We start from the raw sequence: 25,007 nt of genomic DNA on the forward strand, positions 1-25,007 counted from the left end.
TTAAAAGATTTTATGTTAATGCTCTTGCTTTGCTAGACCTCATATCCTGCATTACATGTCTATTTTAGATCTGTTTGATTTAGAAAAGTAAATAATTACACAAAAATTATTTCACCAGTTTCAAATAAAAAACTAATTCATTTCTTTATAAGCTATGTTATATAATTTTTTATTATTATGATGGCATAGATAAGGGTCAGTAGAGAAAAGTAATATATACAAACAACATATGTTTTTATTATTTCTAATAATCATGAAAACATAGATTTAATTAAATAATAGAATAAAACAAACAATACTAATTATTTAATAAACAAAACAACATGTTCATTTATATATCATCATTTATGAAAGCAGCAAATTTATTATTATCTTTTACTTATTAATGTTATAAAGAAAATAATGAGAAAATATATACTATGATTTTTCATTTTAGTATTTCAAACTGTACCAAAATTGCTATAACTTGTCCTTTTTTCCAATCAATCACTGGAACTAATTTGCACATGAAAATTGCACATTTAAAACCTAAGGATATGTGTATATAAAACAGAATGAATAATTAAAATAAGCAAAACATATAAGACTAAACACTTTTTTAAATTATACATTATTTTATGAAAATTACTTATTAAGTAATTAAAAGTACCTGTAAATTATTGCTTTGAATATATTGCTAAACAATAATTGCAATTTTATGTTATTTCAATAATACACACAATAAAAAACAAAGTTTTTACTCGTAAATTATTTCTAGATGTCTAAATGTTATAAATTTTGTGATGTATGTGAAATTAGATGTATGTGTGTTATAAGTTTGTGATGTATGTGAAATTAGACCAAATCTTAACTAAAATATTTTTTTGAAAGTTGATTAATTTTTTATAATTTAATAAATTGTTAATAAAAATTCACTGTTTGATACATTTCTGCTACCTCACCGCTTTAAATTAATTTCAATAAATCAATCACTATGTTTTATTATTTAATATAATGAACACAAAATTTGTTATTAAACATTAATTTAAGTATTAATTGGCTATTTCCAAAACAATTTATCTTACTGAAATAGAATTAAAAAAAAATCTCATCAATATCTAATATTTAAAATTATTTAACAATTTAAAAACCAAGTAGAAACAACAAACTGCTATTCACATAAATTTTAATTGTTAAAGAATCATTAAACAATGATTAATTTATTTTTAATTGAAAAACACCACTACTACTAAAGTTAAAAAAAATTAATTATAGTTATATTTTTGACAAAAAATTACAAAGAAAAACTTTTTGTTCATTGAATAAAATAGTAAATGATAAAAATACATAGATTTGTTCTTAATATATTGTTCCTAGAAATAATGCTTATTTCATTAAGAATTGATACACTGTATTAACTTACTAAAAGTAACAATATTAAGTTTATACCCACATATGTAGATATCTATACTTTAATAAAATTTACAACAAAATAAATGTTTACGTGCATATTATAATTATTGTATATTTTTATCTTTTATGTATAATTTTATGGAATATAAAGAAGTATAGTGCAAATATATATACGTACATATATATATTACATAAAAATAAGAAGGCATATTCAGCGCTCCTTATCTACAACTTGAAGCTTCTTCTTCTCATATTCTAATACTTCACCAAAATTTAAAATATCAAACGAAGTCATTTTTCCTGAGAATACTGTGTACTTTTCCCTGGCTGAAGAAACGCTGCGTTTAAAAACTGTAATAAATTTAAAAAACTGATTAAGTTTTTGTAAAAAAAAAAATTCTTTTCAGATGATGGGTTTAAAAGAACCTGGAAAATAAAGTCAAAATTTAATGTAATAAAATTTATATCCAGTACCATTTAAGTGTGCAGAGTAAATAAAAAATTACTGTCCAGTATTTCAAAAGTGTTCTCAATATCAATACAAGAAAAAGGTTCTTACAAATGTACATCCAGTTTTTCTTAGTCTGTCTACCATTTTGTTTTTTAAACAGAAATTTATACTTCCAAAACAAATTGTTGTGAAATTCATTTATGGAAAAGTAAATCCACTTGCTTTTCTGATACCTCAAACATACGTCTTTTACAAACAATTAAAGAAACAGTAACAATAAATAATATCTGCAACAATCTATATGTATGTGCTTGTTTTGTTAGCTAGGGATCATAACAGTATCAATCTTACTGCCATTAGTTGGTTTTTCTTAATTTTATACACATGAAAACTAAAACATTCTAATTTTGGCCAAAATTCTATATTAGGATCTGAAATATATGTTTCTACTTTCTAAATGCATTTATTGAACATGTAAACAGTTACACTTATTAATAAATAAAAATTAAATATTTTCATTGCTATCTGGATTTTACAGAATAAAAAAAAAATTATTAAAATAAATAACACCAACAGAAGTCTCTTACCACTTCTACTTAAAAGTAATTTTTGAATGACAAAAAAAAAAATGAAAACCTAAAACTTACTATCACAAGAATCAGAACAAAACATAAAGGAATATTAATGGATTATTTTGCTTTTGAAGAAGATCTAGCGATCTTTGCTGATGACCTAAACACAGACTTAACAAATAAATTTTAAGGAAATCACCAAAAGAGCTGGACAGCAAGTTTCATTTGAAAAAATGCAAATAATGGGCAAATCTAAAAAAACACCCACAAGAAATGGAAAGAAAATTCAGTAAACTTAAAGTCATGGAAGATATTAAATATCTAGAAATAATCCAGAAAAATGGATTATATAAAATATGTTTAGAAAATTGGGTAAATGAGATGATGGTAATGACTTTCCAATTAACCAAAAATCTTTACAATAAAAAACTGATTTACAAAGCAAAGTTCAGATATTACAACACAGTTATAAAAAACATGAAAGTCATTATGCGACAGAAACTTTAACATTAAATAATTAAGGAAAACTAGAGAATATTTTGAAAAACAAAAGAAAAATATTAGGCCAGAAGTGTGAAATTTTATTTTAGTCATTTAAAGAGAATGAATGAAGAAAACTTTCAACTTCTTCGATAATTTCAAAAGTAAAAACAATTGGCTTTTAGAGATAGAAAAGGATTTTCCAAGATATCAGAATAACAGAAGAAATTTTAGAAAGGGAAACTTTCAAAAAATAAGGTTGAGTTTAAAAGATTTAAAATGGCTCAAATCAGAAGAGGAAACAAAAACAGCAGAACCATGACCAACAGATGGCAGAAGATTAAAACCTCAAAGGAAAAATAAAGTTTGTTCACGTGGTCCAGATTGTTTTTTTTTTAAAAACTTACTAAACTCCCTTTTTTCATAGCGAAATTATTTCACTTTTTTATTGATATAATAATTAGAAACTGTAAAAGATATACACGTTTATTTTTGTCTTCAGTCATTTGACTGGTTTGATGCAGCTCTCCAAGATTCCCTATCTTGGAGAGCCGTTTCATTTTGGTATACCCCCCCACCGTCCTCCTACGTAGTATGTAGGGGGGGTATACCGACATTTGGAATTTGTTTTACGTATTCCAAATGTTGCCTGCCTGCACAACTTTTTCCTTTACCTGTCCCTCCAATATTAAAGCGACTATTCCAGGATGCCTTAATATGTGGCCTATAAGTCTGTCTCTCCTTTTAACTATATTTTTCTAAATGCTTCTTTCTTCATAAATTTGCCACAACACCTCTTCATTTGTCACTTTATCCACCCATCTAATTTTTAACATTCTCCTGTAGTACCACATTTCAAAAGTGTCTAATCTTTTCTCCTCAGGTACTCCGAATGTCCAAGTTTCACTTCCATATAAAGCTACGCTCCAAACATATACTTTTAAAAATCTTTTCCTGATGTTTAAATTAATTTTTGATGTAAAATTATATTTCTGACTGAAGGTTCATTTCACCTGTGCTATTCAGCATTTTATATCGCTCCTGCTTCATCCACCTTAAGTAATTCTACTTCCCAAGTTCTATGTAAAAAGTGACGGGGATAGGGAACAACCTTGTCAAGACTCCCTTTCTTATTACGGCTTCTTTCTTATGTTCTTCAATTATTACTATTGCTGTTTCGTTCCTGTACATGTTAGCAATTGTTCTTCTATCTCTGTATTTGAACCCTAATTTTTTTAAAATGCTGAACATTTTATTCCAGTCTACGTTATCGAAAGCCTTTTCTAGGTCTATAAACGCCAAGTATGTTGGTTTGTTTTTCTTTAATCTTCCTTCTACTATTAATCTGAGGCCTAAAATTGCTTCCCTTGTCCCTATATTTTTCCTGAAACCAAATTGGTCTTCTCTTAACACTTCTTCCACTCTGCGCACTGCGCAGTAATTCTACAGGTATCCGTCTCTTCCAGGAGCCTTTCTGCCATTTAAATCTTTTAATGCTCTCTTAAATTCAGATCTCAGTATTGTTTCTCCCATTTCATCCTCCTCAACTTTCTCTTCTTCCTCTATAACACCATTTTCTAATTCATTTCCTCCGTATAACTCTTCAATATATTCCACCCATCTATCGACTTTACCTTTCGTATTATATATTGGTGTACCATCTTTGTTTAACACATTATTAGATTTTAATTTATGTACGCCAAAATTTTCCTTAACTTTCCTGTATGCTCCGTCTATTTTACCAATGTTCATTTCTCTTTCCACTTCTGAACACTTTTCTTTAATCCACTCTTCTTTCGCCAGTTTGCACTTCCTGTTTATAGCATTTCTTAATTGCCGATAGTTCCTTTTACTTTCTTCATCACTACCATTCTTTTATTTTCTACGTTCATCCATCAGCTGCAATATATCGTCTGAAACCCAAGGTTTTCTACCAGTTCTTTTTATTCCGCCTAAGTTTGCTTCTGCTGATTTAAGAATTTCCTTTTTAACATTCTCCCATTCTTCTTCTAAATTTTCTACCTTATCTTTTTTACTCAGACCTCTTGCGATGTCCTCCTCAAAAATCTTCTTTACCTCCTCTTCCTCACGCTTCTGTAAATTCCACCAATTCATCTGATACCTTTTCTTCAGGTTTTTAAACCCCATTCTACATTTCATTATCACCAAATTATGGTCCCTATCAATGTCTGCTCCAGGGTAAGTTTTGCAGTCAACGAGTTGATTTCTAAATCTTTGCTTAACCATGATATAATCTATCTGATACCTTGCAGTATCGCTTGGCTTTTTCCAACTGTATATTCTTCTATTATGATTTTTAAATTGGGTGTTTGCAATTACTAAATTATACTTTGTGCAAAACTCTATAAGTCAGTCCCCTCTTTCATTCCTTTTGCTCAGCCCACCCACTATATTTCCTTCCTTGCCTTTTCTAACGCTTGCATTCCAATCTCCAACCATTATTAAATTTTTATCCCCGTTTTATGTGTTTTAATTGCTTCATCAATTTCTTCGTATACACACTCTACATCATCATCATCATGGGTGCTTGTACGGATTCAGATGTTAACAATCGTTGTTGGTTTAGGTTTTGATTTTATCCTTATTACAATGATTCTATCACTATGCATTTTGAAATACTCTACTCTCTTCCCTATCTTCTTGTTCATTAGGAAACCTACTCCTGCCTACTCATTATTTGAAGCCAACTTAATTATTCTAAAATCAGCTGACCAAAAGTTGTTTTCTTCTTCCTACCAAACCTCACTAATTCCTACTACATCTACATTTATCTTATCCATTTCCCTCTTTAAATTTTCTAACCTTCCAACCTTTTTTAGATTTCTAACATTCCATGCTCTGACTCGTAGAATGAATTTTCTGGTGACCCCTTCCTTAGTAGATCACCCCTCCTCCCAGAGATCCGAACAAGGGACTAGTTTACCTCCAGAATATTTTACCAAGAAAGGCGCCTCCATCTTTGTTATATGAAAATGCAGAGTGCTACATTCATTTTCTTAAAAAAAAAGCAACTGTCGTTTTCCATTGCTTTCAGCTGCGCAGTACTCAGAGGATTGAGTGATGTTGATAAATCTAAATTGAGTGACAAATCTAAGTCTCCTCATATTTGAAAAAATATATTTAATAAAAAACAGGGATGAAAATTTAATTAAGTAAACTTTAGGGATAAAGACTGACTTTAACACAAAATAAATTTGAATTATTAGAAATTTTATAATTTACATTTCAGAATGGTGTCTGAAACAATAGATTCATTTTATTTCAATGACTGAGATACATAGTTAGCATTTATCTGAACAATTCAATTATTTTAGAAAACTGACTAGTTAAAATAAAATAGCATTACTGTAAAATAGAGTTCTAAATGACCTTTTTTTAATAAGAGGAATTAAAATTAATTTTGAACGTAACAATAATAATAAATTAGGATAAAATTTTAGTACCTCCAGAAACTACTTTTTCAAGCTTATAGACTGGAAATCCAGCACATTCTTTCTGAATGTAAATACCCATCTGGCTAATATCATGAATTGGAGGTAGCGTAACACGCATTGTCTGATGTAAAACTGATGTATCTACTTCATAATATCCTGAAAAAAAAAAACACAACATATTAATATAAACATGAAAAATGGCAGCAGTATATAAAATATACTTACAGTATAGTGCTCCTTCATTCTACCACTCCATGTTATAATATGGATTCAGATGTACAGCTTGTAAAATATCTACTTTATTTTTCATGGAAAATTATTTTCTCTAAAGCAAAGTTTTTCTTATTACAAAATCTATTTTTATAATTAAACTTGAAAAAAATTACACCATAATACTTTGGAAATATGTTACAAAAACTTCTGAAAAATAAGGAAACAGAACATTTAGAATTGCCAATTTCTGGATTAGCAAATTAATAATTTTTATCAAGTAAATGGTAGATTGGGAAAACAAGTTTAATACAAATTAGTAAACTAGAGGACGGATACTAATAATAAAGAAACCAGCTTCACCTACTGATGATAGGGAGTCTTTGATTCAACTGAAAAATATCATTGATACTTAATCAGAAAAAATTTCCTGATGGAACAAAAATTATGAAGAAAAGTACAATCATTAAAAACAGCCACCCTCCTGTGAGATAGGGATAAATAAATAATATCTAACCAGTTCTTCATTCAGTCTGTTACTGAATAATGTCTCATACAATTATGGGGATGGATAAGCCTGATTTTTTTTGGAACTCTAATACATGGAATAAAAGAAATTTGTTTAAGCATTTAATCAGTAATATCCTCAATCATACTGGGTCGAGATATCCTTTTCTCCTAAGGAACTGTGGGTGGGATGGAAGGAATACCAAAGGGACTTTGAAGCATTCCTTTAGGTGTGGTTTATTATTTCATGGTCTTCTAAGGGTGAATCATCTGTTTCTGACTATCCATCTCTTTTTGTTATCCTTGAGCTCTTCCTCCCCAGGTGGCTTAATGGGTAGTGGTTAAACACATATTTGATACTTGTAAAGATGCGAGAACCTTTGAGTTACTATGTCCTTAGTTATCGCATATCTTGTGAGGGGTCATTCTACATAAGAACCTGTAAGAGACTTTTTCCTATCTGGTGGCTGTATAGTAAACCAAAATTGGGAGAGATACTTAACAGGTAAAGATAGGCCTCCCTCCTGAAATACTTTTGTTGCAGTACAAGAATATAAAATAAAAAAGGTCTGAACAATAATTATATCAGCATAATAAGAATGATATAGCTCTGCTAACATTGCATCGTATTCATAATAGTACATATTTTTTAATTCGCTTCAAAAAACAAGGTTTTAACATATCACATATACTTTTCACACTACGTTTAATATAACGCAATAATTAAGTTACAGGTACATACGTTTTCTGCAATTATATTATTTTGGTAGAGTACCATCTAAGTAAATTTGTGTCTATAACTAGTATGCTTAAGATGTGGTGTTAACCTGTATTGGTGAACCTACATTACTCAAAATTATTAACTTACCATAATCAAACACTATTATGTAAAAATAAAAATAAAAAATTATAATAGTTACATTTTTTTTTTTGGGGCAAAAAACGCCTGGGCGTTATCATCGCCCGGTAACTATTAGTAAAAGGGTAAAATAACTCCGAAATAATAAACTATACAAGGCGTAAATGTAATACCAATCATATAATAAAAATTTACTAAAACAAGCTAAGAAGGCAAAATAAAGCTCAATACTAATACCACAGACAAAGTTGATAAAATATAAAAGTTAAAATAATAGATTAAAGAAAGTATATAAAATTAACCCAACTCCGATGGGTTGTGCAAAAATCCCCTCTCCAGACAGTAAAATTAAATACATACAACCAAAAATTAAATTGAAAATAAAGGTTAAAATTATTAAAAAAACTGTCCTTACAGAAAAACATATATGAGCATATTAAATACGTTGCAGTAACCCGGTACTATGCAAAAAGAGAAACACCCGTTCCAAAATCCCACTATCGTTGCACAAGACATCACGGATGTTTCCGGGTATATTAAACTGACGACGCAACGCCGCATAACATATGCAGTCCACGAGAATGTGATGCACAGTCATGCGGCAGTTGCATCGTGTGCACAGGGGTGGGTCTTCTCCTGACATTAGGTATTCGTGTGTGAACCTCGTATGTCCCAACCGTAACCGGCAGAGGACCACTTCCTCACGATGAGAGTTTCTGTAGAGGAGCCCCATGGCAACACTGAATCCTTCATTCGTCAGAGTTTATTATCGATGGTAGCCGTCCAGTCATTTGCCACCTTGCTTGCAGTGATTGTTTTATATCAAAGGTACTAATTCGGGTGGTGAAAGGAGGCTGAATATATGCTTCCTTGGCAGCAGAATCTGCTCTTTCGTTACCTAGAATTCCAACGTGGCTAGGGATCCAGCAAAAACCTACCTCCCTGTTGCGTTTATTTAACTCAGCGATTTTATCATAAATGTCAATGACGACAGGATGTTTGGAATAAAGGTTTTCCAACGCCTGGAGAGCACTGTACAAGTCACTGCAAATAAGAATTATTTAGGGCCAACGATACTTAGAGCCCTATCTACAGCGAGTAGTTCTGCGGTGAACACACTCGTATCAGAGGGTAGGCCAAACATATAGGACTGTTCATTGATAACAAAAGCACAACCAATGTTACCGCCATGCTTCGATCCATCAGTATATATCACAACGCCTGGGTTCGAGGTGAAACCACTCGCCACTTGACGAGGTTTCAGTTTCTCCTTGCCAAGTGGCGAGGAGAAACTGAAACATCTGCCGGAAAACAATAGGTGGCGTGGAACGCTTATCGTACGTTGTAAGATCAGACGTAAAATTAACATGGTTTATTCTCCACGGAGGGTTCGAGGACAGACATGATGGAAAGAACGAGGAAGAGTCAACACTCATGCAGACGTCATGTACAGACACCCACAGGCGCAGTACAACGTGGACGGTCCTCAAACTCCCTCAAATTAGGATTCTTAAGAACTGGGTCAAAAGCTGGGTGATTCGGCTGTCCGCTGAGATGGGCAAAATAAGACAACAAAAGCTGGTCTTGTCTATCCCAAAGTGATGGCTTGCCACTGTCTACAAGTATGCTTGCGATAGGGCTCGATCTAAACCCACATGTGGCAAGCCGAAGAAAAGCATGATGGACACCGTCCAGCATTTTAAATACAGTTTGACGAGCTGAAGAATAGGCGACACAACCATAATCCAAACGGGAACGAACAAGGGAGTAGTAAAAACGTAACATACATGACCGATCGGCCCCCCAGTTGGTGTTACTAAGGACCCGCATCATATCTAAAAGTTTGAAACATTTTATCCTTAATTCCTTTACATGTTTAATCCAGGTAAGATGGCTGTCAAACAGTAAACCCAGAAACCTGACGTAAGTAGAGACAGCAATAAGCTCTCTGTTCAGAAATACCCGCGGATTAGAAGGGTTCCGTAGCCGAGAAAAGACTACACATTTCGTCTTGTCGGGTGAAAAATGTGAAAGCAGTAGTTCCTGACCTCAAGGCGAAATATAGTGTTCTGTAGTAGTCGCTCCGCAGTGGGCGTAGAGCGGCTCGCAACGTAAATAACAAAATCATCAACGAAAAGAGAACAAGAGACAGGAGCCCGCACACAATTGGTAATGCTGTTTATGGCCACAGAAAACAAGGTAGCACTTAATACACTACCTTGAGGTACCCCATTTTCCGAGACAACACTGTTTGAAAGTGAATCTTCTACACGAAAACGAAACGTCTGGTGATTCAAGAATCCCCGGATAAAAGCAAGCATATTGTCAGTGATCCCCCACCTCCTAAGGGTGTTAAAAATGCCATTTTGCCAGGCCGTGTCGTACGCCTTTTTTATATAGAAGAAGATAGCAACGAGGTGTTGGCGGTTCAGGAAGGCGTTTTGTATGGCTGTCTCCATCGACACCAAATGGTCAATGGAAGATCTCCCCTGTCGGAAACCACACTGTTCCGAAGAAAGAAAGCCATGTTTCTCCAAGTACCATGCAAGCCTGTGGTTCACCATCCTCTCCATTATTTTACACAATACGCTTGTTAAAGAAATAGAGCGGTAGCTTAAGGGATCGGGTTTTCTCTTTACCAGGCCTTTAGTACTGGTTAATGCGTCTGACCGCCCGGCTGGTCAGAAAGACTTGTCCGGAGAATAAACCATTGTAAATACTCAAAAGATGTTGTAGTGCTGAGTTAGGAAGTTGCGAAAGCATACAAAGGCAAACGTTGTCTGGTCCAGGCGAAGTGTCACGTGAGTTCTTAAGTGTGTGCAACAATTCTTTAAGTAAGAATGGAGTGTTCAATTCACAAACCAAAACACCAATATTCAACGCCAAGATTTCCATCTGTGCTTTGTACCTCTGAAAGTCGTTAATATATGATGGTGAGAGACACCGAGCGGAAAGATTTCGCTACAGCCGAAAATGATGTAAGGAGTACTCCCTCATCGACGAGACCGAGAATAGATTGCCCTGGCGACCTGAAAATTGCATGGATTTTTTTCCACACAGTAGACATGGGAGTAGTACGTGAGATGGTGTTCACATATTTCGTCCATGAATTCCTCTTAGCGGTCAAGAAGACCCGACGGCATACCGCCCTAGCCCTGCGGTACAAATCGAGATTCTCAGTTGTAGTCATTATTTAATATGCGTAGTGCCTGCCATCGATTCCGAATAGTACATTTGCAAATTTGCAATCATCATTCCACCACGGAACGGAAGGATGTTTAAGATTACCCGATGTTTGTGGGACATATTCGCTGGCAGTTTCAAGTATTAAGGACGTAAGAGAGGAAAGTTGCTCAAGGACGTTCGCACCGACATCATATTGCGATTGGAAGGCCTTACGATACCCATCCCAATTCGCCTTTTCAACAATCCACCTCCGTGGCCTTCTCCGAATCTCATGGTCCACATCGAAACCAATAACAGACCAATCAAAATGATAGAGTAAAGCCGGCGAGCATATGGAGAGATTGATATTAGACACAGTACCAGATGATAAAGACATGAATGTATGAGGAGATCCATCATTCAGCAAACAAAGGTCCAAGTCCTGTCTCACATTGTGTACTATATTTCCCCGAGTGGAGCAGAAAGTCGAGCCCCAAGAAACATGGTGGGCATTGTACTATTAATGATGGAGATGGTATTTGTGCGAGGAGGTTTGAGATCCAGAGCACTGAACTCAGTGTTCGGCGAGAGATACAGATTGCAGATATGCAACTTGAAGGGGACAGAGATCTTCACTGCAACAGTAGGAACGAGAGTGGTCAGTCGAATCCTTCTAGCCGATACCTCATCCCTCATGAAAATAGCCATTCCACCACTCTCTCTACCGTCCACTACACAGTCGAATCTCTCACAAAAGTATCCCCTGAGTGCAATTGGGTCATGTCACAGAAGATGAGTTTCCTGGAAACACATGACAATCGGATCATCTGCGCCAGTACTCCAATAGCTTCAATGCGGTACCGTATACCCCTAACATTCCACTGAATAATTTTCATAAAATTAAAATAAAATAAAAAATATAATAATAAATATACTCAGGAAACCATATAGAATTCAGTTGTACGTCATTCTATTTTTCTTTTTCGTGTTCTTCAACTTAGATAACTCTGACGCCTTTGGGTCGGGAGGTTCCTCAACCATATCCTCCAGTATATGGGGTGACGGCGGAGGATATTTATGAGAACGGGATGCCGCTACTGACATCCCAGAGGCTACCACAGGAAGCTGTGGTAGCCTCTGCCCGTACCAGCAGCACTTTGGGAGCAGGAACTTTTGTATGGACCACACTGTTGGAATCAGTTATTGCGACGCAGGACTTTTCACTCACCCTTGTCAGCCCGGAAATACTGGCTGTAAGCGAAGTAACCTGATCAGAAAGCTTCTGAACGAGTTTTTTAAGTTCGGTGTAGGATCCGCACTGTGGAGTATGAACAGGTGAAGTAGTCTGTTTTGACGCAGCGGTGGCGAAGGGCACATCAGGTTGAATGAGGTTCCATGAGCTAAACTATCTTCCTATACTCCCTGCGTGCAGCTGGGAAAGGTAGTTTCTGCTCAGTACAGATCTTGAGAATCGCCCTCTTTTCCTTAAAGGTTGGGCAATCCCGGGAGCGAGCCGTATGCGAACCATTGCAGTTCGCACATTTTTCTCTTTCCTCGCAGTTAGAGTCACTGTGACCTTCGGTAGCACATCGAGTACAGATCTCCGACTTCGAGCAAGATGTTGTAGTGTGACTGTACCTTTGGCACCTGAAACACCACCGTGGGTTGGGAATGAAACTGGCGAACCCGAACGGAAAGGTAACCCACTTTAATCCTCTCTGGAGGAACAGGAAGACTGAATGTCAGTGTAAGGGACGGCGTCGGTTCTTCTGTCCTGTTCTGCCGTTTCATCATACGTTTCACCTCTACAACACCTTGAGTACTAAGCTCATCAGCAATTTCCCTCAAATTCATTTCAAAAAATCACGCCTCGGCTGGTATTTAGGGTCTTGTGGCATGTCGTACTTACAATTATGCCGCCCATATTGGTCAGACGTAACAAAGACCAACGACTCTACTCGTCATTATATGTCTCCACCAGAATTGTCCCATCACGTAATTTTTTAATGTTCTTCGGAGAACCAATACATCCTGTGATGCATTTACTAATCAAGAAAGGTGAAACCTTTTGAAGGGAGCCACCCTCCTGATTATTCCTAACAACAACAAAGCAAACATTCTTGCACCTAACACCAACTTCATCGGTTGTAGCAAAATTATCCTCGTCAGATGAAGCTGACCGAGGCCTTTTCACCAGACTTAAATTGGTGGGTTTTTCAGATGGACCACCAACCATCATAGAATTTGCTGTAGGAACTGAAATTTTGGTCCCACGAGAACCGACGATACAATACACCACTCCAGCAGAGCGCACGCGTACTGGAGCTAGAGCTAAATACAACTGGGTTTGCTCTGGTGCCCAGAGGACATCGTTCGAGACTCACTACGTAGAGCCATTCACCCATCGGCACGATAATTCCCACCTTGGGTTACGGTTGCATTTCGTAAGATGTCGCAACACCACCAAGTGTAAGTGAAAGAGAAAACTGTGTTGGATGTTGTTGTGTAGTCGAGAAATGTATATGTTGTAATTCAAGTAGTGTACCTGGTGTCGTGTACGGGTATAGTCAAATGTATTCTGCAGTTAACTGTGTAGTGGGAAGAAAAGCTGTAGAGGCTAGGCCCGTGGGGGACGCCAACCCCCAAAGTCTTAAAGAATAAGAATAGTGTTCATGTGCACAATGCAGAGAGAAGAATCCTAATTATTTAATTTACTACTATTTAATAAGACATTATTTTAATTACCACTCCACATTTTCTGGACTAGATCCAATAAATTTCTTGGTGGAAGGACCTGTGAACGATTCAGTGGCATAACAAAGCACCTTTTACCATCAATATCGATGATTCCAGTCTTGTTCTGAAATTTAAAAAGAGAACAATCAACATATTTCTTTAAACTTCACATTAAAAAATATTGCTAAAATGTAATCATACTATGCTAACTGAAGGATAAATAGTTTTCACCTTTGAGCTTGAATATTATTAATACATTTTAGTGAAAATGGCAAATCACTATGAAATTTATTCATTTTTTGTGAGCTTAAGTCTATGATGTTTTGTAACTGCCAACATAGCTGGCATGAAAGTTAAATTCAAAGCGAATGATATGAGACTCAAACCAACTAGTTTTTAATTTTTCAATTTCAATATAGCAAGAACATTCATTAGGGATAATAATGAATGTTCTGAGAGCACCACTTCACGCAGCATTTACCAATGTAAATACTGGTAAATCTCATGAAGATTGTCAGCGAACAATTCATGATGTTTATTAAGATTTAGGTTTGTTATATGGGGCTTGTTTATGAATTTTGTTGGAAAAACCTGAAATGCACTAAACAAAATAGAAATGTGTCCCCTATCTACTAATGACAAAAAAACAATAGTACTCATACATATACTCATGAATGCAATTGTCATCCCAACTCAACATTACTCACACAACCAAGATCTTGTGATTGTTTCTTATTCCCCAAAATAAAATGAATTTCAAGGGTAAAAGATTCGAGATGGTGGAGGAAACTCAAGAGGAGTTGTCTTTAAATGAAGAGGGTTCCAATAGTAAATGACGAAGTGTTTTCCAGTATTAAATTCAACTTTTTTAAGAGTATAATTTAATAGTAAATTACATACTTTTTACAATTAGTTTAAGTATATATGTAAATCTTTGGGTAACGCCTCAGACAACAGCAATTATAATGACAAATATACATATTAGTAATGTAATAACTAAATAATTTTATAATCCCTACAAACTGATATGCTACACTGTTAAACTATTTATTAATAGAATTTAAATATACTTAATAATAATATACAAGCTATAATCAGACACAACTTACAGAGTTGAAATCATGAATAAACCTGCTTCGCCTTTCACCAATAAAATCAGGAACTGTGATCTTTTCATAGTTTTCATCCTCAGTATCTATTTCAAATTCTTCTCTGAAATAATTTCCAGTAGGCATATCCTTCTGTTGATTTGGATAAAACTTGCTGGTGATTTTCTGTAACAAATTTTCCAAAATTATTTTGCTAATTTTTTTTTTGTTGATGACACAAAAATGCTGAATAATGTTACTGAAATGGATGGAATGTCAATATAATGAATAAGACATGATTGAGACTGGTTTTAGACTATACTGTAATAACTATACCAAGTAAGCAAAGAATAAAAACTGGTTTTTACAATTCAATATAGCTGGCCTCTGTGGCGCAAGTGGTAGCGTCTCAGTCTTTCATCTGGAGGTACCGAATCTGAATCCTGGTCAGGCATGGCATTTTCATACACGTTACAAATCATTCATCTCATCCTCTAAAGCAATACCTAACATGGTCTCATAGTTAGGTAATAATTCAATATGTTCAATTTATTTTTAAAACTTGTAGAAATGAATTTTTGACCAGTACATGCAGAGAATTCTTCAGCATTACTGTTGGTGAAAATATTAATATCCTCAATTTTGTGGTCATTCGTACATTTTGACCAGCAATTTGCTATTGTCACACTGCTTAAATTATTCCATGCAATTCCAGCAATTTACATAACATTTTTTAATGTAAGGGTTTTCAAAAAATCTTCAACTTTTAGCTATTATTAACTCTCGTTGATAATAGGCTTTAAAAGTTTGAATAATTTCTTGATCAAATGGCAGTAATTTGATGGAGCTAAATGTATTAGTGTAATTATTCTGTACAATCTATTACTAAATACTGTACTTATAGGAAGTTGAAAAAGATACATTTGTGTATATTTACAGTATTAAAAATTTTTATACATAATGACAATTATCCTTTTTTGGGAGGACATGCTCTTACCCACGTTATAAATGTATCCGTGATTTTTTTATCCATGTAATAGTGGGGTTGTACTGTATATGTATATTGTAGATACAAAAAGCAGCTGGTATGTATGCAAAAGCATAAATGCTGCAATCCTGTTTCTTTTCCCTACTACTAAGATTCCAAAACTTATTAACCCATGCCGTCTCATTTCTGTCAGACGCCATTGTTATGGAGTCAAGTACACCTGCTCCATCAATGCATTTAAAACAAAGTGCAGTGATTGAATTTTTTGGGAAAAGTGAATACTTCTGACATTCTTCATCAAGCCATTTATAATCACGAAACTGTAGATCAAAGTACTTAGAGTAGGCAGACAATACAATTTTGTGATCAGAAGCCAATAAAGCAAATTTTAAGAAAGAACCACAATAGGCAGTAGTCAATCAATTTCTGTGACTGATGAAAAGTACCAAAAATAGGAGGATGAACTGATTCAAAATGGATGGCCGTCATGAGTAGGACACATTTCAGTACAATTGGGCCATTGAAATGACTGTTCTGGGATTTCAAACTACCTGGAAGCTGGATCAAGTGTAAATTCTGTGGGATACATACAGATGTTAAAAATTCATTGGGAGAGTGTTCCAACAATGCATGTACTTCTAACTGTATAATTCTGCAACAAATATCAGCTGATAATTCTACAAGTGATAATTAATGCTCTCACACACACACACACACACACACACACACCCACACACACACAGACACACACACCTACACCCACCCACACACACATACACACACACACACGCACACACACACACACACACACACACACACACACACACACACACACACACACACACACACACACACACACACACACACACACACACACACACACACACACACACACACACACACACACACACACACACACACACACACATATATATATATGAGTTCAACCACTAAGGCTTTATAAAATTGCAATTTGAACCTCTTCCACACTTTGCACCCTATCAGATTTGGCATCTTGCAATTTTCACTTCTTTCCATAATTAAAAAGGGATATTATGAATATTAATTTCACCACAGATGATGAACTGAAGGATGCAGTGAAGTCATGAATCAAGAGAAGACTACTAGCATTCTTCATTGACAGATTGAGAAAACTGGTTTCACTGATGAGAGAAATGTGTAACTGTAAATGGCAACTACATGGAAAAATAAATTTAAGTTTTTGTAGCAAATAAAATGCACTTTTATGCCATATTTGTTTCCTTTGTAAATTATAAGCGACTTTGCATAACATTTCAGCCAACCCTTATAATTAAGAAGTGTAAACGGCTTTGAGAAAAAATGAAAAATGATTAATATATAACAGACCACTAATAATTTTTAGTGGTCATGAGTTGATATTAAACCTAGTGTTACCAAATTCACATAAAAAGTTAAATTTATCAAAACCATCAGAGTTTGCTGGATTGCGATTTGGTTTTGCTAATCATTACTTACTTCAATAATTCCAAGTTCTTCACCGAAACGAGCAGATGCTTCATCTTGTTCTAAAGCATTGGAATGATACATTGAATTGGTAGCAGCTTCATCATATGGAATGCGGCACCATCCTCTAAAACGATGCATCTGAACAAATACAACAAAGAATTAGTCATGGTGTATATACATTTATTCATACTAAAATTAACGGATAAATAATAATACCTAAAACAATAACATTGATAAAATTTGTTATTACCAAACTGCAAGATAATGGAACATGCATCACACATTTATGCAAATTACTTGAAATATGATGGTAAACTAAGTGTCAATTGTTCTTTTTATTTTATGAAATGGATTATAATAAAATATCAGTGGTTTTGCCACCTTAATATAAACTCAAATATCAACATAAAGTTGCAGAACAATAAACAAATATGAAAAGCTTTATTTACTAGACATACTGGTGGCAATTTTTAGCTGATGAAATGCTTCATTGCATCAGCTAAACTACTTCTATATAAACCTCCTATACCCAGAAAAATTATTATCAAAACAAAAGATATGTATAACCAAAAGATAAAAAGACATTAAAAAAAATCTAATAAAAAATTGATTAGAAATTTTGAAAAAGTATTTGATTTAGTGTCAAATTTTACGGAAGAAAAATTCAAGAGTAATTACAATCTACAGCACTGCTTAAGCTTAAATTAAGTGGGACAATAAATAAATCTTAATGTGAGAAAGTTTTACATAAATTAGACAGATAAGAAATGTATGATGAAATAGGTTGATTAATCACATCTTAAAGCATTGTGATTTGGTTAAATTGGAAACATAAATAAATGGAATGTTAAATAAAATTAGAGTATGGAAAAACATTATTAAATACAAAGATACAAGCAACACAAAAAAAAAATGGGAACTTTTGAAATGCATAACGGCAGCCATGCTTTATACAGAGGCAACCTTGCCACTCAGTCATCATGGAGCAGTGGAACCTTCAAAAGCATGCTTTTGCCATAAAAATGTTCTTTTTTTCAAAACCACGACAGTTTGGAAGCTGCACTGAGGGAATTTTGATGGTATTACAATTTAGGGCATATTCTGTCAAAACACGCAATAAAAACTTTAAAGAGACTGGATTGGCTCTTTAAGAAAAATCTATATGACAACCAAGAAATGCTCGCACTTCACACAATAAGGCTGTACATGTTTCAGTCATACATAACCCATGGCATTCAATAGTATCTGTAGCAAAATTGTCCCAAGAGTGTTCACAAATTTCTTCATTTCAACTTAAAATTTCATCCTTACTAGTTACAGATTGTGCAATAACCAATTCCGCTATCAAAAAATTACAGTAAATATTAACGAGGGCAACAATTTCTGGGTAAGCTAAGGATGTCAGACGAGGCACATACCCATTTTCACAGGTTACGTGAACAAGTAAAACCCCAATGAAGTTCATGAATGCCTTTTACAGAGCAATAAGGTAATGGTATGGTGTGCAGTTTCATCACATGATGTCATCAGACCATACTTTTTTGAAAATGAGGAGCAGATCACGACTGTCCCTTGGGACTGGTATGTTTACATGCTACAATATTTTCTTACACCTGCATTGAACAATTCCTCCCACCAGCACAAAACCTGATTTCAACAGGATGGTGCGATGTTGCACATGCAAGGCAATCAATGACAGTTGTACAAGAATTATTTGGTAACCATGTATTCTCAAGATCTGGTGATCTCTAATTTTTTTCATTATGGCTGGAACTGCATTCTTCATCATCATGAATGTTAGTTCATTCTACTTGAAATGCAATACTCTCTTATTTTAGGATCACTCCTGATATTCAACCAGTAAATGTTACAAATTTTCTGATAATTTTAGCTGTAAAATCGTTTTTTGCCATGAAAAATCAATTACTTCTTATATTTCGCACTTGTCAGAATCACCAATTGTAGCACTCATAAATGGAAGAGAATAAACAATTAACAAAAAAATGACTAACTATTGTTGCTAACAGCTATTATTAATTCCATTAAAATAATTATCAGTAATTATTAACTAACATAACTGAACTACATAAGCGCCATCAATTTACATTGTAAATAGCAGTAAATTCCAAATAAACTTTACTTTAAAACAGTCTCATATATTACTGAAGAACTTCTCTTACAGAAAGTACAAAGAAAATATTTTCATTACAAAAAAAGGCTGACAATACAGTTGTAGGACTTTCCCATCAAACAGCTAAAGCCGGATTCTGAGAAAGTCCTAGAACTGTAGGTTGTTTCTGATGCACGGCTTACATAAACAACTTAATTTAAAATATTTATATTTTATTTAAATATAATATTTTTTTGTTTATTAATTCAATAATTCTAACAAAAGCATGTGTGCAAACCATATTTAATTCGCGCAGGTGTGGCAGTACTAGTGGTGACAATCAAAAAGAGACTATGGCAGTACTAGTGGTGTCAGAAGTTGAAAATTTAATGGCATCAATGCCCCATATATAGAAGTGAGCTGACCAAGTTTGGTCAAAATTAGTCCAGTAATTCTGGAGATATAAGGTGATTTAGAAGCCAACACCGAACATACATATGAATATTGACATCTGCAAATTTTCCATCTGATTTTTTGCATACCTTAGGTGTCAAAAACATTGCAAGACACATCACACACTTAATGCTCCTTTCATAAAATAATGTGTGCAATGGAGTAAATGTAATTAAATTTAAATTCAAATTTTATACTGTAAAGTATTACATCATTATTTCCCCTAACCTCTGCAGGAGAATGGTAGCATCTTCATCTTTCATCCAAAAGGTTCTTTTTTTTGGTTTTTCAGGGCGACACGATGTGTTTGTTTAAAAAAAATTAAGTTTTAAATTACACAATTAAAAATCGATTAACAACAAAAACATCTTTAAATACAATTAAAATCCATTTTAAAATGGAAAAACCTGTAATGTATACTAAAATGATAAAATTACCATCTGCTTTACGACAAACGATATAAATAGCTGAAACACAGTAATTCAAATACCTGAATATAAACTTACAGCCCTAAGGAATCGTAAAACATAAGATAACTTAGTTTCATTAACCCCTAGAATAATTTGCATGTTAGCCCCTAGCTTAAATTTATGATGCAATTCTGTGTAACAGATACAATCCACAAGGATGTGGTGCACTATTAGTTGGCAGTCACAACAAGCATAAAGGAGTGCATCCATTTGCATCATCAGATATTCGTGAGTGAGCCTAGTGTGCCCTATTTACAAACAACAGGTGACAATCTCCTCTCTACAGTTATTTCTGCATGAGGAGCTCCATGGTGAAACAGTGTTCTTAACTGGATGAAGTTTATTGTTCACAGTGGCGTCCCAGTCACTTCAGGAAACAACAAGATCATTAGAAGCAACGCAACTGGTAAAAGGAGACTGAAAACAAGCCTCTTTTGCTGCACTGTCTGCATGCTCATTGCCTGAAATTCCTATATGGCTGGGGATCCAGCAGAAGCTCACTATTGTGTTACATTTAGTCATTTGCAAAATAACACACTGAATCTCACAAATAACAGGGTGTCTACAGTATATGTCACTAATTGCCTGTAAGGCACTCAAGGAATCTGGGCAAATAAGTTGAAATTTTTGATTAACCAAATGTTTACCATTATTGTTTACCATATTACCATTATTGTTTACCATTATTAATGGTATACAGTTTTGCAATGAAAATACTGTGATGCTGGGAAGGCCAAACATGCATGTTCTGTTGCCAACCACAACAAACAGAATTAACATTTCTAGAGCTGTCTATATAAACTGTAATATCAGGATTCATGCTATATAACACTATAAAATTTGTTTTGCAATATAACCAAATTTGTGTTCTTTTTATTATACTGACAAATATCAAAGCAGTAATTAATGAGAGAAGGCTGCCAAGGGGGCCAATAACATGGGGCAACAGTAAGGACTGAAGATAATTGTATGCTTAGAACTGAGAGAAGCCATTGAGCACTGATGCCTAGCGCAGCAGTAGATCTTTGCTGTTACTGGTATTGATTAGCATGCTGGTTCGCAAACACCACATCAAAGGTTAGATGAGCTGGTTATACCTTAATGCGAGCCACACAGGAGCACATCAGTTACTTCAGTCTGTTACAAAGAGATGGCTCATCACTATCATCCAGCAGAGCACCTGTGGCAAGACAGATAAATGAATGATGGACTTCATCAAGCACCTTTAGTACATTGGCTCACACCAATGAATAAGCTACGCAGCTGTAGTCCATTTGGCAACGGACAAGAGCTTGGTAAAACTGGCTCCCCATCGGGTCTCTCAGCATATCTAACATTTTTAAGCATTTTACCTTCACCTCCTTCAAATGTGTTACCCATGTTAGTTACTGGTCAAACAACATACCTAGAAATCAAACCAATGGGCATGCTTCAACTGGTTCACCATGTAAATACAATTGAGGTCAACATGCTCCCTCAACTGGGAAAAGCAAATGCACTTGGTTTTTTCCAGGGAAAACATGAATCCAGTAGATTTACACCACAATTCAAAGCGGGTTATTGTGTTTTGAAGCAGCCTCACACCTGTAGTTAACATTCTATATGCTACATTAATTCAAAAATCATCTACAAAAAAGGAACACATAATGGGATTTTGCAGGCAGTTTGTTACATTATTTATGGCTACTGCAACAATGTAATACCAAGGACACTTCCCTGGGGTACTCTGTTTTCCAGTGTCAAACTTTCAGATACAGTCATTCCACAACTCAAACACAAAAGGATTGACTACTAAGCTAATCCCTGACAAATGCGAGGATATTACCTTGTACACTCCATTCATAAAATGTATTTAGGATTCCTCATCCAAAAGGTTCTAGATTTGTAACACAGATGGGGTTCAAACATTCTATACTGTAAAATTCAGTGCATCAGACTAATGATTGTAAATAAAAATAATTTTTCACTGAGTGTAAGATTTTTTTTATTTTCTAGACCAAACATTTGCCCACGTTTTAATTTCAATGTCTCATTTCATTGGGGACTTTTACTTTTCTATTACTTTTCAAAGTACCTTTTCTATTACTTTGCAAGGTACCACAGTATGCAATTTTCAGTTTTAATAATTTATCTGTCAGAAATATACCAAAGTAAAAGTTGTCAGCATACAAGGTCACTGACAATTGCATATATAAGCAATTATGCAATTTATTAATCAGAACTATAAGCAGTTTTTTTACCAGTACGCCTAACCAGATACTGATTATCATTCAAACAAATAATCCTAACAACAAATAGAAAATAACTGAATTATTTTGTGTTCAAAGTTATAAAAACATGATGCATTCTTACCCCAGAAGTAGGAATTGAAAGTAATGTGTCATAACCGCAGTACATTTCATACCGCTGGCGACTCGAAAGTAAACATTTACAAAAAAAAACCCTTAAAATCGCTTATTTGTAGCTGTAAAATTTTATAGAATTGAATAAAATCACATTACAGAAAAAAAGCAGCCACACTGAGGTGAATTTTCAGTCAAACCCAGTCGCACTAAATGCAAGTCGATTCTAGCCCCCGGAGATCGGGACAGCACTCTGTAAAATGGCACTCTGTGACAGCACTCAGAATTAAAATAATTCTGCAGCGAACATGCTAAATAGCCTACCAGCCAAAACTCTTGATATTATTTACACAAGGAAATTTTTGCTTTGTGTCGTTCAGTGTAAGTTTTTCAAAATATTTTACGTACTATAACATTTAAAAAATATACAGGCTAATATGAGCAATCAATTTAATCCTTCAAAAATTTGCTAACTGTAGAGAAAAAGTAAATACTGTGAATGTTTCCTCTGGACTTTTTCACCTCATGTTTACTTTCAAGAGCGCAAACAAAAAATTGTCACTGGGGGACAAATCTGGAATATAGAGTGTGGTCGGGTTTCCCAGTGCATTTTTTCAATTTATTCCTTGTCAAAATCATGGTGTGCGGCCTGGTGTGAAGGATGTTGGAGAAGGATGACATCTCTGTAGTAGCTGGCAATAGTAAGCTGCATTCACAGTTTGTTGCTTGTGAAGAAAAATGAGTAAAACTTGGTAGGAGGGGCCTCCCCCCTCCCACCAAGTAAAAAAAAAATCATTACAAGAACTTTTCCGGCTAACAAGATGGGTTTTGGCCTTCACTGGGCAGCCCTCATCCTTCTTTCACCACGCCTTGACTAAAGTGTAATGATGGACCCATATCTCATCACACATGATAATGCACCACAAAAATTTGACCCCTTGCCAAAATAGATTCAGAAGTTTCTAACAGACCTCTAACCTGACCTGTTTTTAACTCTCAGTCAAAACCTTGGAACCCATTGAGCACTAATTTGTCTAAAGCCAAGATGATCAGTGATAATGGATGGATTACTCCCATAGCTGATACCCATTTCTAACATGATTTCTTAAATAATGAACCAGCAATCACCTTTAATAACCTTCGGCGTTGATCATGTCTTTTGTTTTCTACACTTTTGTACACACTCTTAAATTGTCTGTCAGTTCTGGGACAGTGTAGTGTCTCCAAACTGTACATTTAAACATACTAAAACATCCACAGGTTTAACACCTTCATTAGTTAAAACCTTTATGATTATATGTTGTGCAACAGATGATGGATCTGCTCTTAGTCACTCATGACTGTACTAATGTCAGAACAAAGTAGAGGAGCTAACCAAGCTGGTTCCCCTTCTCTAACACACTTAAGATTAACCCCCCACTCCAAAATCCAACTTGGAACTGCTTGCTGCATAGAATAGCAAAATTACATTTAAATTTGATTCATTCTCGTAATTCCACAGTTTATTATTATAAGAATCATACTTGAACTGAAGAATTTATTTACTAATTATGTGTTTCAACTGTTCTTCAGAATCAATTATTCTACACACCAACTTTCAGTGGTGTGTATTTAATTTCAGGGTATCAGCAGCCTTTACCTAAGTCTTTATTGAAAAAATAAAACATTGCTTGAAAAGGAATAAAATCTTCTATATATGCAGTAAAATCAGCATAAAAGCAGAAGGTAAAAGAAAAATTGACAATGTGAAAAATTAAAAAAGGGGTTGCATTCTAAGTAGTACCTTCTTACATATTTGGTAGCAAAAAAAAAAATATGTTACATTGAATATTGTTAAGCAAATTTAATTTAAATGTAAATGCTGATTTTTAATTTACTGAGGCTGACAGCTGTTATTTCCATCTACAGATGCAGTAAAAAAAAAGAAAAATAAATAAAAAATTGATGTTTTACATAGGTGTTGTAGCTTTTAAGTGATACACGGTTTATATTATCGCAATCTTTTTCACGTGATTTTTCAAGACAATCTGAAAGAATTGAGAAAACTAATGATAAATTTTTATTGCATTATATTTTAAAAGTGTTAATTATGAAAAGAAAAAAGATGATGAATTTTTATTTAAAATATGGGATGAAAAATCTTTAAATTGCTTGCTGCAAAATGGCTGGCATTTTTCAGGAAAATGGATTCAAAGAATTAAAATAATGTTTATTAAAGAAAAGAAAAATTAAATCAATTTA

General features: G+C 34.3%; 1 protein-coding gene across 1 annotated transcript in view; it reads right to left on the reverse strand.

The window, feature by feature from the left end:
• Positions 1 to 217: 217 nt before the first annotated feature.
• LOC142319109 (integral membrane protein 2B) overlaps positions 218 to 25,007 on the reverse strand; it is a 75,492-nt gene continuing 50,702 nt past the window's right edge. The window contains exons 3-7 of the mRNA XM_075356030.1: positions 17,401 to 17,529; positions 14,937 to 15,101; positions 13,837 to 13,951; positions 6,360 to 6,506; positions 218 to 1,743 (exon numbers count right to left, since the gene is read on the reverse strand). Coding sequence (XP_075212145.1) covers positions 1,604 to 1,743; positions 6,360 to 6,506; positions 13,837 to 13,951; positions 14,937 to 15,101; positions 17,401 to 17,529 — 696 coding nt within the window. The 3' untranslated portion in view covers positions 218 to 1,603. The remainder of the gene's footprint in view (positions 1,744 to 6,359; positions 6,507 to 13,836; positions 13,952 to 14,936; positions 15,102 to 17,400; positions 17,530 to 25,007) is intronic.

Source organism: Lycorma delicatula, chromosome 2 (genome assembly GCF_047948215.1).
Source record: "Lycorma delicatula isolate Av1 chromosome 2, ASM4794821v1, whole genome shotgun sequence".
Taxonomy (NCBI): domain Eukaryota; kingdom Metazoa; phylum Arthropoda; class Insecta; order Hemiptera; family Fulgoridae; genus Lycorma; species Lycorma delicatula.